Source organism: Microcaecilia unicolor, chromosome 4 (assembly GCF_901765095.1).
Source record: "Microcaecilia unicolor chromosome 4, aMicUni1.1, whole genome shotgun sequence".
Taxonomy (NCBI): Eukaryota; Metazoa; Chordata; class Amphibia; order Gymnophiona; family Siphonopidae; genus Microcaecilia; species Microcaecilia unicolor.
In genome coordinates, this window is record NC_044034.1 from 210290619 (window position 1) to 210309211 (window position 18593).

The 18593-nt window shown below is 52.6% G+C and overlaps 1 protein-coding gene across 3 annotated transcripts in view; it reads left to right on the forward strand.

The window, feature by feature from the left end:
• The window catches only part of INCENP (inner centromere protein), a 320967-nt gene that overhangs the window by 249026 nt on the left and 53348 nt on the right, over window positions 1–18593 (forward strand). For all 3 annotated transcript variants that reach the window (XM_030201189.1, XM_030201191.1, XM_030201190.1), the window contains one exon: window positions 946–1086. In XM_030201189.1, the coding sequence (XP_030057049.1) occupies window positions 946–1086 (141 nt within the window). The remainder of the gene's footprint in view (window positions 1–945; window positions 1087–18593) is intronic.

The window sequence follows — 18593 nt, forward strand, 5'->3', positions numbered from 1 at the left end:
GTGGAGCCCCAGATCTTTGTCGATTGACAGTCATTTTGTACTTCTTCCATTTTCTTACTATGGCACCAACAGTTGTCTCCTTCTCGCCCAGCGTCTTACTGATGGTTTTGTAGCCCATTCCAGCCTTGTGCAGGTGTATGATCTTGTCCCTGACATCCTTAGACAGCTCCTTGCTCTTGGCCATTTTGTAGAGGTTAGAGTCTGACTGATTCACTGAGTCTGTGGACAGGTGTCTTTCATACAGGTGACCATTGCCGACAGCTGTCTGTCATGCAGGTAACGAGTTGATTTGGAGCATCTACCTGGTCTGTAGGGGCCAGATCTCTTACTGGTTGGTGGGGGATCAAATACTTATTTCCCTCTGCAGAATGCAAATAAATTCATATACTTTCCACAATGTGATTTTCCGGATTTAATTTGTGATGTGCTATCTCTCACTGTTACCAATAACCTACCCTTCAATTATGGGCTGCTCATGTCTTTGTCAGTGGGCACACTTACAAAATCAGCAAGGGATCAAATACTTATTTCCCCCACTGTAATTGTATGATGTGTTAGGTGTATGAACTTGTTAGTGATGTTTCCTTTAAATTTTATTGGAATTGGGTTGTGTTGCGGGGAGGGGGAGAATGGTATTGTAAATGTTTTTTGTGTTAAGGAAAGCCATACATAAATGTGCTAAATATTGGAAGACTAAGCTAACTGGGTTGGGGTACAGAGAACCCCCAGCAAATGACAATACAGTTCAAGGTTCTGAAAGTGCAGCTTTGGTAGAAGCTCAGTGTCTCTGGCTCCAGACCCATGTAAATACTCCAGTCAACAAGTCTTTTCACTTACACTATATTCCTAATGCCTTCAAAAGGAGGAAGATTTTCAACTACATGGCATATAACAGTGGCTTGGGTCACATCTACATGGCACATAAGAATGTTTTGGTTCAATTAGGAGCAACTGGAACGTCAGCAGCAGCGAGAACGCCAGGAAAAGCTGCAGGAAGAAAGACGGCTCCAAGAGGAACAGGAGAAGAGAGCCAAGGAGAAGCAGTTGACTGTTGGGAAGATGCTCAATGTGACCGTGAAAGTTGAGGTAAGGGATTTTTCCATGGGTGACCTGACTTTGCAACTGAATGCAATTCTGTGAGCTGATTGTGAAAGTTGAGGAACTGGTATTTAATAAATAAAATGTGTGTTAGTAGAGCTTTATTTTAAAGGTGTTAAACACAACCAGGTTTAAAGTCTAACTACAACTTGCTTTTTCCACCTTTAAGGCAGTTCGTCTTAAGAGGTTCTTGGAAAATTCATTCTCCGAGGACAAGCAGGCTGCTTGTTCTCACTGATGGGTGACGTCCACGGCAGCCCCCTCCAACTGGAAACTTCACTAGCAAAGGCCTTTGCTAGTCGTGCGTCGATGCGCGGCGTCTTCCCGCCCAAACCGGCTCGTGTTCGTCAGTCTTCTTTTGTCCGCGCTCGGGATGGTCGTGTTTTACCGCCGTTTCGTGCCCCTCAAGTTGACCTCGCGTGTCTTCGCGATTTTTGCTTAAAAAAAAAAAAAAAGAGAGACCGATCGGTCTTTACCCCTTTTCCCTTGTTTCCAGCTTTTTTCCCCGCGTAAGTTTCCTTTCACTTTTTGGCCTCGATTCGGGTTTTTCTCCCTTCTTTTTGGTGCCCTTCGTCATCATCGCGAATTTTGATTTCGCCGGCGTGATTTTTCCGCCCAAGTCATTGAAGTCTTCCAGCGGCTTCAAGAAGTGCACCCAGCGCGCCCGGGTAATCTCGCTCACTGATAGGCATGCTTCGTGTCTTCAGTGTCTGGGGGCTGGGCACCGCCCGCAGCCCTGCAATCTCTGTGCTCTTTTAAAAAAGAGGACTCAGGTAGCGAGATTGGCCCAGTGGAACGCGTTGTTCTCGGGCGCTTCGACGACAACAGCACGGGCATCGAGTGCATCGACGTCGACAGCATTGAAGTCTTCGGCATCGACTGCATCGAGGCCTCTACCTCCGGCATCGTCGGTACCCAGGTATCGAAAGGCGGCGTCGGTGGTACCGGGACCTCTGCTGTTGCTGATGTCATCGGACGGTGGTGCTTCGTTTGGAGTGCAGGTGAGGGCTGTCCATTCCCCTGCTGGTGGCGGTGAGCCTTCGGGTGGGTCTCCCCCTGCCCTGAGGGTTCCTGCGGTACAGCCCCCCCGAGATCGACCTTCTTCGGCCTTGCCCCGAGGAAGCGACGGTTGGATTCTACGTCCTCCTCGTCGGTACCGGGAAGCTCAGGTGATATGCTTCGCTTGAAGAAGTCTAAGAAGCATCGTCACCGGTCTCCTTCCCGTCTCGGTACCGAGAGGGTCGCCGAGGTAGTCGGCACCCAGTAGGCATTGGCACCGGGAGGACCGCTCACCCTCTGTTCAGGAGGTGTCGATGCGCTCCCCCTTGGACAGCCCGGAACCGCCTCCACGCCCGGAACAGACTCTGACATCGACGCCTGCATCGGCTTCTCAGTCTTTCTCCACAGCCGCTCTGCACGAGAGTCTCTGGGCCGTTCTACCAGAGATTCTGGGAGAGCTGTTGCGCCCTTCCCGTCCGGTACCGGGGGGTGCTTGCGCCACCGGTACCGTCAAGTGAGGCGCCGGCTGGCCCCTTGCCCGAGGTGAGGTCGGTACCGGCTGCAGCCGCCTCCCAGGCATACTCCCCGACAACGTCGGCGGAGGGAGCTTCACCGATGCGGAGGAGGGAGTCCACCTCTCGACGCCCCTACCGTGGCCGTGTTTCCACGGAGTCGAGTCGGGCACGGCTTCAGACGCAGGTTCGTGAACTTGTGTCTGATACCGATGGGAGGAGGAGGACGACATCAGATATTTCTCTGACGAGGAGTCTGATGGCCTTCCTTCTGATCCCACTCCCTCCCCTGAAAGGCAGCTTTCTCCTCCCGAGAGTCTGTCTTTCGCGGCCTTTGTCCGGGAGATGTCTACGGCCATCCCCTTCCCGGTGGTTGTGGAGGATGAGCCCAGGGCTGAAATGTTTGAGCTCTTGGACTATCCTTCTCCATCTAAGGAAGCGTCCACAGTACCCATGCATCATGTCCTAAAAAAGACATTACTGGCGAACTGGACCAAGCCACTAACTAATCCCCACATTCCCAAGAAGATCGAATCCCAGTATCGGATCCATGGGGACCCAGAGCTGATGCGTACTCAGTTGCCTCACGACTCTCGTGTGGTGGATCTGGCCCTAAAGAAGGCTGAGTTCTAGAGAACATGCTTCGGCGCCCCCGGGCAAAGACTCCAGAACCTTAGACTCCTTTGAGAGGAAGGCCTATCATTCCTCTATGCTCGTGGCCAAGATTCAGTCCTACCAGCTCTACATGAGCATCCATATGCGGAACAATGTGCGGCAGTTGGCGGGCTTGGTGGACAAGCTCCCTCCTGAGCAAGCCAAGCCGTTTCAGGAGGTGGTCAGGCAGCTGAAGGCGTGCAGAAAATTCCTGGCCAGAGGGGTATATGGTACCTTTGATGTTGCGTCCAGGGCCGCTGCTCAAGGTGTGGTGATGCGCAGACTCTCATGGCTGCGTGCCTCCGTCCTGGAGAATAGGATCCAGCAGCGGATTGCGGACTCCCCTTTCCGAGCGGACAACATTTTTGGAGAAAAGGTTGAACAGGTGGTAGAACAGCTCCACCAGCGGGATACCGCTTTCGACAAATTCTCCCGCCGGCAGCCTTCAGCATCTACCTCCTCAGGTAGACGTTTTTATGGGGGAAGGAGGGCTGTTCCCTACTCTTCTGGTAAGCGTAGGTACAATCCTCCTTCTCAACAGCCTGCGGCCCAGGCTAAGCCCCAGCGCGCTCACTCTCGTCAGCAGCATGCGCCTCAGCAAGGCCCCACGGCTCCCCAGCAAAAGCAGGGGACGAGCTTTTGACTGGCTCCAGCAGAGCATAGCCGACATCAACGTGTCCGTGCCGGGCGATCTGTCGGTCGGGGGGAGGTTGAAAGTTTTTCACCAAAGGTGGCCTCTTAAAACCTTCGACCGGTGGGTTCTTCAAATAGTCCGGCAAGGATACACCCTCAATTTGGCCTCAAAGCCTCCAAATTGCCCACCGGGAGCTCAGTCCTACAGCTTCCAGCACAAGCAGGTACTTGGAGAGGAACTCTCCGCCCTTCTCAGCGCCAATGCGGTCGAGCCCGTGCCATCCGGGCAAGAAGGGCTGGGATTCTATTCCAGGTACTTCCTTGTGGAAAAGAAAACAGGGGGGATGCGTCCCATCCTAGACCTAAGGGCCCTGAACAAATATCTGGTCAAGGAAAAGTTCAGGATGGTTTCCCTGGGCACCCTTCTTCCCATGATTCAGGAAAACGATTGGCTATGCTCTCTGGACTTGAAGGATGCCTACACACACATCCCGATATTGCCAGCTCACAGGCAGTATCTGCGATTTCAGCTGGGCACACGTCACTTTCAGTACTGTGTGCTACCCTTTGGGCTCGCCTCTGCGCCCAGGGTGTTCACAAAGTGCCTAGCTGTAGTAGCAGCAGCGCTTCGCAGGCTGGGAGTGCACGTGTTTCCTTATCTCGACGATTGGCTGGTGAAGAACACATCCGAGGCAGGAGCTCTACAGTCCATGCAGATGACTATTCGACTCCTGGAGCTACTGGGGTTTGTGATAAATTATCCAAAGTCCCATCTTCTCCCAGTACAGAGACTCGAATTCATAGGAGCTCTGCTGGATACTCGGACGGCTCGTGCCTATCTTCCGGAGACAAGGGCCAACAATCTGTTATCCCTCGTCTCCCGGGTACAAGCGTCCCAGCAGATCACAGCTCGGCAGATGTTGAGATTGCTTGGCCACATGGCCTCCACAGTTCATGTGACTCCCATGGCTCGTCTTCACATGCGATCTGCTCAATGGACCCTAGCTTCCCAGTGGTTTCAAGCCGCTGGGGATCTAGAGGACGTGATCCACCTGTCCACGAGTTTTCTCAAATCCCTGTATTGGTGGACGATTTGGTCCAATTTGACTCTGGGACGCCCTTTCCAAATTCCTCAGCCACAAAAAGTGCTGACTACGGATGCATCTCTCCTGGGGTGGGGAGCTCATGTCGATGGGCTTCACACCCAGGGAAGCTGGTCCCTCCAGGAACGCAATCTACAGATCAATCTCCTGGAGTTACGAGCGATCTGGAACGCTCTGAAGGCTTTCAGAGATCGGCTGTCCCACCAAATTATCCAAATTCAGACAACCAGGTTGCCATGTATTACATCAACAAGCAGCGGGGCACCGGATCTCGCCCCCTGTGTCAGGAAGCCGTCAGCATGTGGCTGTGGGCTCGCCGTTACGGCATGTTGCTCCAAGCCACATATCTGGCAGGCGTAAACAACAGTCTGGCCGACAGGTTGAGCAGGATTATGCAACCTCACGAGTGGTCGCTCAACTCCAGAGTAGTGCGCCAGATTCTCCAGGTGTGGGGCACCCCCTTGGTAGATCTCTTTGCATCTCGAGCCAACCACAAAGTCCCTCAGTTCTGTTCCAGACTTCAGGCCCACGGCAGACTGGCATCGGATGCCTTCCTCCTGGATTGGGGGGGACGGCCTGCTGTATGCTTATCCTCCCATACCTCTGGTGGGGAAGACTTTGTTGAAACTCAAGCAAGACCGAGGCACCATGATTCTGATTGCTCATTTTTGGCCGCGTCAGATCTGGTTCCCTCTCCTTCTGGAGTTGTCCTCCGAAGAACCGTGGAGATTGGAGTGTTTTACGACCCTCATCACAGAGAACGAAGGGGCGCTTCTGCATCCCAACCTCCAGTCTCTGGCTCTCACGGCCTGGATGTTGAGAGCGTAGACTTTGCCTCTTTGGGTCTGTCGGAGGGTATCTCCCGTGTCTTGCTTGCTTCCAGAAAAGATTCCACTAAGAGGAGTTACTTCTTTTTATGGAGGAGGTTTGCCGTCTGGTGTGACAGCAAGACCTTAGATCCTCGCTCTTGTCCTACACAGACCCTGCTTGAATACCTTCTGCACTTGTCTGAGTCTGGTCTCAAGACCAACTCTGTAAGGGTTCACCTTAGCGCAATCAGTTCATACCATTACCGTGTGGAAGGTAAGCCGATCTCAGGACAGCCTTTAGTTGTTCGCTTCATGAGAGGTTTGCTTCTGTCAAAGCCCCCCGTCAAGCCTCCTACAGTGTCATGGGATCTCAATGTCGTTCTCACCCAGCTGATGAAACCTCCTTTTGAGCCACTGAACTCCTGCCATCTGAAGTACTTGACCTAGAAGGTCATTTTCTTGGTGGCAGTTACTTCAGCTCGTAGAGTCAGTGAGCTTCAGGCCCTGGTAGCCCAGGCCCCTTACACCAGATGTCATCATAATAGAGTAGTCCTCCGCACTCACCCTAAGTTCTTGCCGAAGGTAGTGTCGGAGTTCCATCTGAACCAGTCAATTGTCTTGCCAACATTCTTTCCCCGTCCTCATTCCTGCCCTGCTGAACGTCAGCTGCACACATTGGACTGCAAAAGAGCATTGGCCTTCTATCTGGAGCGGACACAGCCCAACAGACAGTCCGCCCAATTGTTTGTTTCTTTTGATCCCAACAGGAGGAGAGTGGCTGTGGGGAAACGCACCATTTCAAATTGGCTAGCAGGTTGCATTTCCTTCACTTACGCCCAGGCTGGGCTGGCTCTTGAGGGTCATGTCACGGCTCACAGTGTTAGAGCCATGGCAGCGTCAGTGGCCCACTTGAAGTCAGCCACTATTGAAGAGATCTGCAAAGCTGCGATGTGGTCATCTGTCCACACATTCACATCTCATTACTGCCTGCAGCAGGATACCCGACGCGACAGTCGGTTCGGGCAGTCAGTGCTTCAGAATCTGTTCGGGGTTTAGAATCCAACTCCACCCCCCTAGGCCCATGTTTATTCTGTTCCAGGCTACACTCTCAGTTAGTTGGATAAGTTGTTAGGTCAATCTCAGTTATGTCCTCGCCGTTGCGAGGCCCAATTGACCATGTTTGTTGTTTTGAGTGAGCCTGGGGGCTAGGGATACCCCATCAGTGAGAACAAGCAGCCTGCTTGTCCTCGGAGAAAGCGAATGCTACATACCTGTAGAAGGTATTCTCCGAGGACAGCAGGCTGATTGTTCTCACAAACCCGCCCGCCTCCCCTTTGGAGTTGTGTCTTCCCTTGTCTTTGTCTTGCTACATACGGGACTGACGAACACGAGCCGGTTCGGGCGGGAAGACGGCCGCGCATGCGCGGTGCGCATCGGCGCGCGAGGACTAGCAAAGGCCTTTGCTAGTGAAGTTTCCAGTTGGAGGGGGCTGCCGTGGACGTCACCCATCAGTGAGAACAATCAGCCTGCTGTCTTCGGAGAATACCTTCTACAGGTATGTAGCATTCGCTTTTTCTGATAGAGAGTTCAAGTATGGAATACTTGTCCTCTTTTGTTAAGAATAGCAGTTCTTACCATTTGTTTAGTAAAAACTTGAAACATATCTATATCAAAAGTTTCTAGTTAACCCATTAGTGCCCTGCGCTCCCATATGGGAACTTATTATGGGAACATTGGCACTAATGGGTTAATGCTTAAACTGCTTTCTATATCTTCTTGAAAATTGTTTTATTTTTTTAACATTCGCATCCTATATAATTCTCGCCACCAATATTCTAATGTGGGACTGCCTCTGTCTGTGGCTGGAGTTGCTGAGCTAGGCTCCATAGCCAGGATGACGTCACTCACGGCTGATTCCCAGTGGGGGGGGGGGGGGGGGTAGGGAAACACAAGGAGCATGTTTCCCTACTCCTCCCCCTGCCTGGGAATCAGCTGTCAGTGCGCCGCTCCCTGCCACTTCGGAGCAAGTGGCAGGGAGTGGCGCATCAAAAAAACTAAAAACGCGGCACCACAGAAGCCCCCCCCCCCCCCCCCCGGCACATCAAACACCCCCCTCCCCCCACCCGAAGCACATCAACACACACACACATGTCACAATCTCCCTCCCTCCCAGATCCCCAAGTTTCACGGTCTCCCTCCCACTTCCAGGATCCCCCTTCCCTTCCTCCCTCCCAGTTCCAGGATCCCCGCTCGCTCACAGTTCCAGGGTTGTCATGCCTCCTTCCCTCCCGTCCACTGCCAGCCCCCCTCCTTACAAATTTTTGAAGTCTCAGTTACCCAGTCGGGGTTACGGCGGACGGCAGCACCGGCAGCAGCATCGGTAAACGGCGTACAGGCTCGGCCCGTCTGTCTGTCAGCTCTGGTCCCGCCCTAGTGGAAACAGGAAATGAGGGTGGGACCAGAGCTGAGAGACAGAGACAGCCCGAGCCTGTACGCCGTTTACCGATGCTGCCACCGCCGTCCGCTGTAACCCCGACTGGGTAAGTGAGACTTCAAACTTCATAAGCAGGGGGGCTGGCAGTGGACAGGAGGAAGGGGAGGCACGATGACCCTGGAACTGTGAGCAAAACAATCCTCAAACTTCGGCATCCATTGCCTCAGAACCAAAGAAGGAAACAGGAAGCGAGTGTCAGAGAAACGTGGAGATAAGTTCAAAAAAGAAGGCAAAATTTATAGATTGAAGACTCAGGATGATGACGATGAAAACATTTGGAACGGAAACTCTACTCAGCAACTGTAGTTTCTTCCAAGTAATGGATGTGCAATAACCTTTTTTTTCTTCTTTGATTTAATTCAACTAAATGTCTGCAGGATGAGGTATGGGGAGCAAGTTTTGCATTACAGCCCAAAGAAGGCCAAAACATCTGTTGTATCTAATTATTATGGCATGATATGGTACCAGTAACAGTACTATGAATGCTTAGGATTAAAGAGCTGTTTCACCTCCAAAAAAAAAAAAAAAGTTTTTAAACTGCTGCACCCGTGGCTACGCCACGGGTGGGCCAGGGCCCACCCATTTAGGGTTCAGGCCCACCCAGCAGTAGCATACGTTTAGTGGTAGCTGGTGGAGATCCCAAGCTCTGTCAGCTAAAGACTTCCCTTTCATGGTAAGCCAAGGTGGAAAGAAGCGTTTTCTCGCCAGCTGAGATATTTTTTTGGTGGTGGTGAAGAACACTTGGTGCCCACCCACTTCTTGCCTAGGCCCACCCAGAATCTGTTGTCTGGCTACGCCCCTGTAGCTGCACACCAGATACAGGATGCTTGGAAATGTATTTGGCTGAACATTGTGTATACTTTTTCTTAGAAAACTAAAGCATATTTTTAATCAAACAAATACACTCAACAGGGAGGCGGAAAAAGAATAGGACATGAAATGTTTAATATTTCCCTGAATTTTTTCATGGGTTGGTATCTCACACACACAGCGAATCACTCTCTCTCACACACAGCCTCGCTGTGTCTCTGTGTGTGACACACACAATCAATCGACATTCTGTCTTTCTCCCACACACACACACACACTCGCACATTCACTCTCTCTCTCTCTCTCTCACGCACACAGCGAATCACTCTCTCTCACACACAGCCTCGCTGTGTCTCTGTGTGTGACACACACAATCAATCGACATTCTGTCTTTCTCCCACACACACACACACACTCGCACATTCACTCTCTCTCTCTCTCTCACACACAGTCACTGTCAAACATACACACTCAAAGGAAAACCTTGCTAGCGCCTGTTTCATTTCTTACAGAAACGGCTTTCTTTACTAGTGTTTTATAATCTTACTGTAAACCACTTTGGATCCAAGGTCCTTGGGGAAAAGACAGTATAAAAATGTCAAGATTAGATTAAAGCTTGAAATCTGACTTTCATTTTTAGTACTTCTCAAATTCAGTGTAAATAAATGTAGTTGCTAGTTAAATCTTCCATTCATTAGCATTCTTATCAGACTAGACCAGAACATATGGATTGTGCCTGACAGCTGACAGATATGGAGACAAGGAGTTGTAAAATCTGTTGCCCCACAATACCAGTCCAAATGCTTGGGTTATGCCCAGTGGTGTTCTGGAGCCGGCTCGCAAGAGCCGGTTGTTAAATTTTGCAAGATCTTGCGAGTTGTTCTCCAGGACGAGCCGGCTCCAGTGAAAGAGGTAAGCATGGCAGGAGGGCGCCACTATAGGCCATGCTTACCTCCCCTCCCGCTCCCATCCATGTCCAATGAGGCTCCGTCGTCCCATCCTCCCCTCCATCTTTTTTTATTACCTCCGTTGAAGCGCTGCATTATTTAAAGCCCTGCTGCCCGTCTCTAGCCTTCCCTGTTTGCTTTGTGATGAGTTCGTTCCCTTAGTCCCGCCTTCTGATGTCATTTCCTTTTTCCGCGAAGGCGGGACTAAAGGAACTAACTCATCACGAAGCAAACAGGGAAGGCTAGGGATGGGCAGCAGGGCTTTAAATAACGCAGCGCTTCAATGGAGGTAATAAAAAAAGATGGATGGGAGGGAGGATGGGGGCGACTGAGACTCATTGGACATGGATGGGAGCGGAAGGGCAGGGAGGAGAATTGCTGGGCAGGGGAGAGAAGAGAATTGCTGGGCAAGGAGGGCAGGGGAGTGAAGAGAATTGCTGGGTATGGATGGATAGAGGAGGGCAGGGGAGAGAGGAGAGTTTCAGGAAATGGATGGAGGGGGAGGGCAAGAGAAATTCTGGACTTGGATGGAGGGAGGAAAGGGAGAGAGAAGAAATGCTGAACATGGAGGGAAGATAGAGGAAGGAGATTAGATGAGGGAAAAGGAAGTGAGGAGAGAAACTGCACATGGATGGAGAAAATAGGCAGAAGCTGGATCCACTGTACAGTCAAGTCTGCAGAGGACCAGAAATGAAGAAGAAAGGAGGAAAGAAAAGAAATAAATGGAAAGGAAGCCCTGGAAACGGAGTCAAGGGAACAGATAATGGGCCAGCATGATCAGAGAAACAGTCACCAGACAACAAAGGTAGAAAAAAATAATTTTATTTTTATTATAGTGTTTGGAATATGTCCACTTTGAGAATCAGGTGCTGAACATTAAAAGTTTATATTTATTTACTTATTTATGGCATTTTATCCCATATTAAACATGAATTAGATTGGAACCTGGGATCATTTAATTTTTTTTTCCTGGAGAGAGTAATGCATTGCCCCCCCCCCCCCCCCCCCCCCCCCCCGGCTATAGCCATCTCTGCAATTTGGGGGGGGGGGCACCAAGGTGGACCGGGGAGAGAGCCTGTTAAAAATATACCAGCACACCACTGGTTATGCCCTCCTACCAGCAGGTGGAGACTGAAAACTGTCATGTCGTGCTGCTTTTGGGGTGGGGAAGTAAGAGGAGGAGCCTGGTTATTGCTTTCAGTAGGCACACTATCAATTTAGGAGTGCTGCATCTGGGAGGCCCCAGGTTCGTCCCCATCCTCTATATCCACCCAACCAGTGTCTCCCCTTGGAGGGGATCATTGCTGGTTTGTGCCTCGGCTCTATCTGTACTGCAGAAAGCCTGGAGTGCCTAGAATTAGCCTCTCCATTGATCCAGACAATCAGAGTAGCTGACAACAAAAGGCAGTGCATTATTTTTCCTTGTATTGCTGTGTGGAGGTGGCTGATTATCTGTGAGGGGAATTAATATTTGGTGGTCCTTTTTGTCTGGACAGACTAGTCTAGATCACCGGGTTATGCCCTCGACCAACTGATGGAGGTAGAGAAAAACATGAATAAGGTCCAGTAACATCACCAGTATAACAGCAGGTGCACCTTGGAACTGGTCATTATTATTTTTCTGCTTTCCAGCAAATGGTCTAGTTTCAGGTGCAGCTTTTTGCTTCTTCTGCAGGCCTGACACCAGCGGTCCTGAGCTGTGGTTGGACTAGTCAAGTCCATGGGCATTGTTTATCCCAAGGATTTTTCTAAAACTGTTCCTGGTTGAGTTGGGGTTATTTGCCTCTTTTCACTCAGAGCTGAGCTGTTAGAGCAGCTAGCACTAAACCTTGAGGGTCTTTTCTAGAAGGCAACCCCTCCCCCGCCTTCCTCCCTCAAAGATTCACTGAGAACCTGTATCAAAAAAAGGCAAGATCAAGGTTACAGCAAAAAATATTTAAAAAGTCGCAGTTCCTCTATACTCCTCCTGCTTCAGCAAGTTTATTTTAAAAAAGGAACAAATCTGGAAGTTTCAAGCAGTGCTGGTCCCAGTGAGGCAGGGAACAGATGGCCAGTTGGAATTTGCAGCGATGAGGGTGAGGAGTTTCTGTTCCTTGGCACTGCCCTTGGATCTTTGTGCCACGTGCCTGCTAGACACTGTGGCTCCTGCAGCGGCTGAGTGCTTGCGACTTGTTTGGCTTGCCCTAATTGCAGGGTGGGACCATTGGGGGGAGGGTCCTGAGATTTGCGGCTGGGCCAGCTTCAGAGCAGGTAGGAAGCACACCCCAGCAGCGGATCTGTGGGTTTTGACAGGAGCTGCGACCATCCTGGAATTCCCACCATTATCTCTGCAGAAGAGTAGTGTATTCAACAAGGCTCTCCCGTGAAAGAACAGAAGGACGAGGAATCTAATAAACCTTCCTTGTCATCAACAGCAAATGAATCCCATTAACTGATGGGTTGTATCCGCCTACCAGCAGGTTGTGATAGAGAACACTGAAAGCACATGGTGTTCCTGGATGCCCAGCCCCCTCTGCCTTCAGTTTATCTCTATCTCCCAGCAGGTGTGGGTGTCGCTTTCTCAGCGCCTGGATTTCTGCCTGGGGTGGCAACTGTGCTTTGCCAGTAGAGCGGGGGGGGGTTGTGGCTGGTGGTGCCCACTTTAAAGGCATACTTGGTTTTCCCTGTCCCTGCCTTACCCCATTCCCCCTCCTCCCGGAGTTCCTCTGTGGCTGCCTGCCTCTTACTTTCCTCACAGTAAAAAAGAAAAGTGAGAGGCTTGCTTTCTCAGTGTGGCAATTTCTGAGGCTTTCTGCAGAGCTCCTGGTTCGGTGCAGCTTGACCGAAGCTTGTTTGACTCGGTCTCCTGAGGTGAGAGTGGTGCCCAGCTCCTCCGGGGAGGTTCCCGCTGACAGCGCTCTGGGCGGGGTAAGTTTTGGCACGAAGGCGCCATTTTGTTTTCTGTATTTGATGGCTGCTGACGGGGTTAAGCACTGCTCCCACTGTGGGAAACGCATATCAGCAGTGGGGCTATGCAGCTCATGCTGCCTAGATGCTAATGCTGGCACGAGCATGGCGGGCGGTGAGTCTTCCCACCCAAAGGAGATGGCAGCAGGCGCCATCTTGTAGGCGCCGCGTGACTCAACCCTCGCAGTTGCAGAGGGGTCTGAGTGCAGGAGGTTTCTAGAGGAGCTATTGCCTCCGCTTCCCCCAATGTGGCGGCGGAGGTACAGGGAGAGTTTTTCTTCCCTGAATTTGTGCTGCTGATGCATAAGGCTTTTATGTTAAAAAGAGCACTGCCTGAGGCTCCTGACAATTCCTATCGGTCTGGGTTGCATCCGGTTCTTGATAGCCCAGCGTCTGCTGGAGACTTTATTTCTTCCACCGAGCATTTGGCTGGCGCTAAGCATAGACGAGTGAATACCCCATCTGAGGGGGACTCTTCACCCTGTTCTCCCCCGTTGTCCAGTTTCAGGGAGTCTGAGGGGTTGGGCAGGCCATCACGGACTGATGATCCAGACGAGGGTGGCTGCTGGCCACAGGAGTTGGATGACCCTAAAGCAGTTCGGATTTTCCACCACGACGAGCTGCCAGCTCTCATTGCTGATGCCCTACAGGCCCTTTGTATTGAAGATCCTGACGAGGGCGCTGCCTCTTCTATTAATCCTAGGATGGCTAGTACTAAGAAGCCTTCTCGAGCTTTTCCCATGCATGCTTCCTTCCAAGAGCTTATTTCAGCTCAATGGCTTGACCCTGATGGTCCCTTGAAGGTGGCCAGGGCTACGTGTCACCTTTACCCTCTGAGTGAAAGTCAGATGGCCCTCTTTGGAATGCCTAAAGTGGATTCGTTAGTCACGGCTGTGAGTAAAAAGACTACTCTCCCGGTGGAAGGAGAGGTCGCTTTGAAAGATATGCAGGACTGGCGGCTGGAATCCGCGCTGAAGCGGTCCTTTGATAATCTCGGGCCTCTCCTTACGGGCGGCTATTTGCAGTTCCTATGCAGCCCGCCGATGGAGCGGGTTCCCTTGCTGAGTTCGGCCAGCGTGTGGAGTCTGCACTGTCTTTTTTGGCTGATGCCCTTTATGATCTGGTCAGAGCTTCGGCTAAGCAGATGTTGGTGGCGGTTGCTGCCCGCTGCCTTCTTTGGCTCCGGCATTGGGCGGCGGACATGGCCTCTAATCAAAGGCTGGTGAAGTTACCCTTTCGGGGCCTTCACAGGTTTCGCCCGGGGTGCTCTGTGGGGTTTGGTCAACGTACCCATTTCCAGCAGAGGAACTCGTTTCGTTCTGACAAATGCGCTGCGGCGTCCGGGCAACGTCCAGGAGTTCAGGGGCGTCCTCCACAATGATGGGGCGCCGATCCACTCGTCTGTTCCTGCAGTAGGGGGTCGTCTCTCCCTCTTTCTCGAGGAGTGGACCAAGATTACTTCAGAGCAGAGGGTCCTGGACCTGATCAGAGACAGTTACTGACTAGAATTCGCTGCCCCGGTGGGAGATGCATTTTTGGAGTTCCGATGCGGCACTGCCGTCAAGCGGGCGGCAGTAAACGAGACCTTGCAGGTGTTGCTGAAGCTCGGAGCGGTGGTTCCGGTTCCTCCCGCCGAACGCGGCTGCGGTTGCTACTCCATCTATTTTGTGGTGCCTCGAAAAGGCGGGTCATTCAGACCTATCCTTGACTTAGGCAGAGTCAACGAGGCCTTAGGAGTGCGACACTGCCGCATAGAAACCCTGTGCTCCGTCATTGCGGTGGTACAGCCAGGAGAGTTTCTCATGTCGCTGGACCTCAAGGAAGTGTATTTGCATATTCCATATCATCAAGCTGATCAATCCATAGACTGGTGGGTTGTGTCCATCTACCAGCAGGTGGAGATAGAGAGCAAACTTTTGCCTCCCTATATGTGGTCATGTGCTGCCGGAAACTCCTCAGTATGTTCTCTATCTCAGCAGGTGGTGGTCACACACAGCAGCAGCTCTGGCTAGGCCTCCAAGCCTAATCCTTAGGTTTTGTTGAGGCCTGGGGTTGAGGGCTCTTTTGAGCAAGTGCAAACCTGGTGGTGCCAGGTCCCTCCTTTTCTCCCCCCTCCCGCTGGCTCCGTTTAAAAAAAAAAAAAAAAAAAAAATTTTAAACGTCCTTAAAGGCGTTTATTTCGACGTTTATTGAAACGTTCATTGCAGCTACTCACTGGGAGACCAGTTCGTTACAGCTCGGAGCGGCAAGCACGTAATTTTACCTTTTTATAGCGGGCAGGGGGTTCCCCGATTCTTCTCCTCGTGGCATATGGCGTCGGAGGGCGAGGGCGCAAAGGGTCGCTCCCCGGATCGCTTGAGCACTTCTAGAGGGGATGCGGGGGTCTTACAGCCTGATTCGCCCTTGTTGGGTGACAGTTTCGTGACCGATGAATGTCCCGGTCCTTCCTCCGGCGTGGCGGTTTTTCCCCGCCATAAACGCCCATCCCCCGCTCCTCGCCTCCGCCATCTTGGCCGGCCACGCGGCTCGGACGGCTTCTTCGTGGGCCGCCCTTGAGGTTGGAGACATTAATGCCATGAATGCCCTTAATTTGGGCGACGGCACAAAAGCGGCTAAAGTTAAGCGCCGTTCTTCCCGCGCGGCTCCTTCGCGGAGTGTCGCGCCGGACGCCATTTTGGATGCGCAGCATGTCTCTCCCCCGCTCTTGCGAGCGCCGGTTGAGGGTGCGTCTAGGGCTGTTGCCCGGGCTGCGGAAGTGCACAGTCTGGGGGGTTTCTCCCCCGAGTTTGTTTTGCTGCTGCATCAGGCTTTCCTCATGCAAAACGCTGCCCCTGCTCCCTCTTCTGGTAAAGAGGTTGAGGTTCCCAGAGGTAAACGCCCTCGGGTTGATTTCCAGGCCTTGGAGGACTTTGTCTCCTCCGATGTAGATGAGGGCAGCGTGTCTGAGGTCTCCCAACGGTCCTTTGCGGATTCCTTGGAGGAGACGGATCCCCGCTCGGATGGAGCGGATGACCCCTCTGCAGCGCGGCTTTTTAGCCCAGAGGAGTTGCCCAACCTGTTGTTACAGGCCATGGACACTTTGAAGATTTCCTCTCCGGAGGACGTCTCTCCCTCAGCCCCTGTTGGCTCTGCCATTATGCTGGGGACGAAACGCCCGCCTAGAACCTTCCACGTGCATGATGCCATGCACACCTTAATTGCGGCTCAATGGGATGTCCCGGAAGCGAGCCTTAAAGTGGCTAGGGCTATGTCCCGCCTCTATCCTTTGCCTGAAAGTGAACGTGAGGCCTATCTTTGGCCTACCGTGGATTCTTTAATCACTGCGGTGACTAAGAAAACGGCTTTGCCGGTGGAAGGTGGCACGGCCCTAAAGGACGCCCAGGACAGAAGATTGGAGGCGGCCTTAAGGTCGTCCTTTGAGGCGACTGCTTTAAGTTTGCAGGCCTCGGCTTGCGGTTCCTATGTGGCCAGGGCGTGCCTGGCTATGGTGCAGCGGGCTTCCCCCTCGGATCATTCCTTGAGGGCTGATTGGCCGGCCCTGGAATCGGGCTTAGCCTATTTGGCAGACTTGCTGTATGATGTCTTGAGAGCCTCAGCTAAAGGCATGGCTCAGACAGTCTCTGCGCGGCGGTGGCTTTGGCTGAAACATTGGTCTGCTGACCACGCCTCTAAATCCCGCCTGGCTAGATTGCCTTTTAAAGGCAAGCTGCTGTTTGGGGTCGAGCTGGACAAAATCGTGACCGATCTCGGCACGTCTAAGGGCAAGAAGTTACCAGAGGTCAGGGCTCGGGCTAGTACTCGCCCCGGTCCCTCCAGAGGACGGTTTCAAGAAGCCCGTCGGTACCGCCCGGGCAGGTCGGGCTCCTCTGCCCCCTCTTCCTTCAAGAGGAATTTCTCCCCCAAGCAGCATTACTTTCGCAGAGACCGCCGTCCCGGAGGTGCTCCCTCCAGTCCTCCCCCAGGGTCTCGTACCCAATGTCGGGGCCTTGGTCCACGCCCCAGTGCAGATGGGAGGACGGCTGTCCTCGTTTATGGGCGAGTGGACCACAATAACTTCAGACGCTTGGGCGCTGGAAGTCATCAGAGACGGCTACAAGCTAGAGTTCTGCCGACCCTTAAAAGACGGGTTTCTACTCTCTCCCTGCAAGTCTCCGGTCAAAGCTGTGGTAGTGCAGCAGACCTTGAACATTCTGATCCGCCTGGGGCGGTCGTTCCGGTGCCAGAAAATCAGCTTGGCAAGGGATGTTACTCCTTTTTCTTTGTGATACCAAAGAAAGGAGGTTCTGTACGGCCTAGCCTCGACTTCAAAGGGGTCAATTGGGCCTTGAAAGTTCGGCACTTTCGAATGGAGACCCTCCGCTTTGTTATAGCGGCAGTGAAGGCAGGAGAGTTCCTGGCATCCTTGGCCATCAAGGTAGCGTACTTGCATATTCCCATCTGGCCTCCTCATCAACGCTTGCTGCGTTTTGCAGTAATGGGCCGACACTTCCAGTTCAGAGCCCTCCCGTTCGGGTTGGCTACTGCGCCGCGGACCTTCTCCAAAGTAATGGTGGTCTTCGCGGCCTTCCTGAGGAAGGAAGGAGTTCAAGTCCATCCTTATCTGGACGGCTGGTTGATCCAAGCCCCCTCTTATGCAGAGTGCGGCAAAGCTGTGAACCGGGTGGTTGCTCTTTTGAGCTCCCTGGGATGGATCATCAACTGGGAGTAAAGCCAGCTGCGCCCGACTCAGTCCCTGGAGTATCTGGGAGTTCGATTCGACACTCAAGTGGGCAGAGTGTTCCTGCCAGACAATCGGATTGTCAAGTTTCAGGCTCAGGAGGACTAGTTCCTAGTAGCCTCTCCTATTCGGGCTTGGGACTACGTGCAGCTGTTGGGCTCTATGACGGCCACGATGGAAGTAGTGCCCTGGGCCAGGGCTCATATGAGACCACTACAACAATCTCTACTGCTGCGCTGGACTCCGATATCGGAGGATTAGGCTGTGCGCCTTCCCTTGGTCCCAGCAGTGCGCATGGCGCTGAGCTGGTGGACGCAGACAGACAAGTTGTCTGCAGAAATGCCTCTGGTGACCCCGGAGTGGATTGTCGTCACGACAGACGCCTCTTTGATGGGCTGGGGAGCCCACTGCTTGGGAAGGACAGCACAGGGGCTCTGGTCTCCTGCAGAGGCAAGTGGTCTATCAACCTCATGGAACTCAGAGCCATTCGGTTGGTGTTGTTGGAGTTCATCCCGGTACTGGTGTTGAAGCCTGTACGGGTCCTGTCGGACAATGCCACGGCTGTGGTCTATGTCAACCGCCAGGGAGGTACCAAGAGCGCCCCTCTAGCCAAGGAGGCTATGAATCTATGCCAGTGGGCGGAAGCGAACCTGGAGCAGCTTTCAGCGGTCCACATTGCCGGAGTCATGAATGTCAAGGCGGACTTTCTCAGTCGCCATACCTTGGAGCCCGGAGAGTGGCAACTATCTGCTCAGGCGTTCTTGGACATCACGAAGCGCTGGGGCCAGCCGAGCCTAGATCTGATGGCGTCATCGGCCAATTGCCAAGTGCCGCGCTTTTGCAGCAGAGGACGGGACCCTCGATCCCTGGG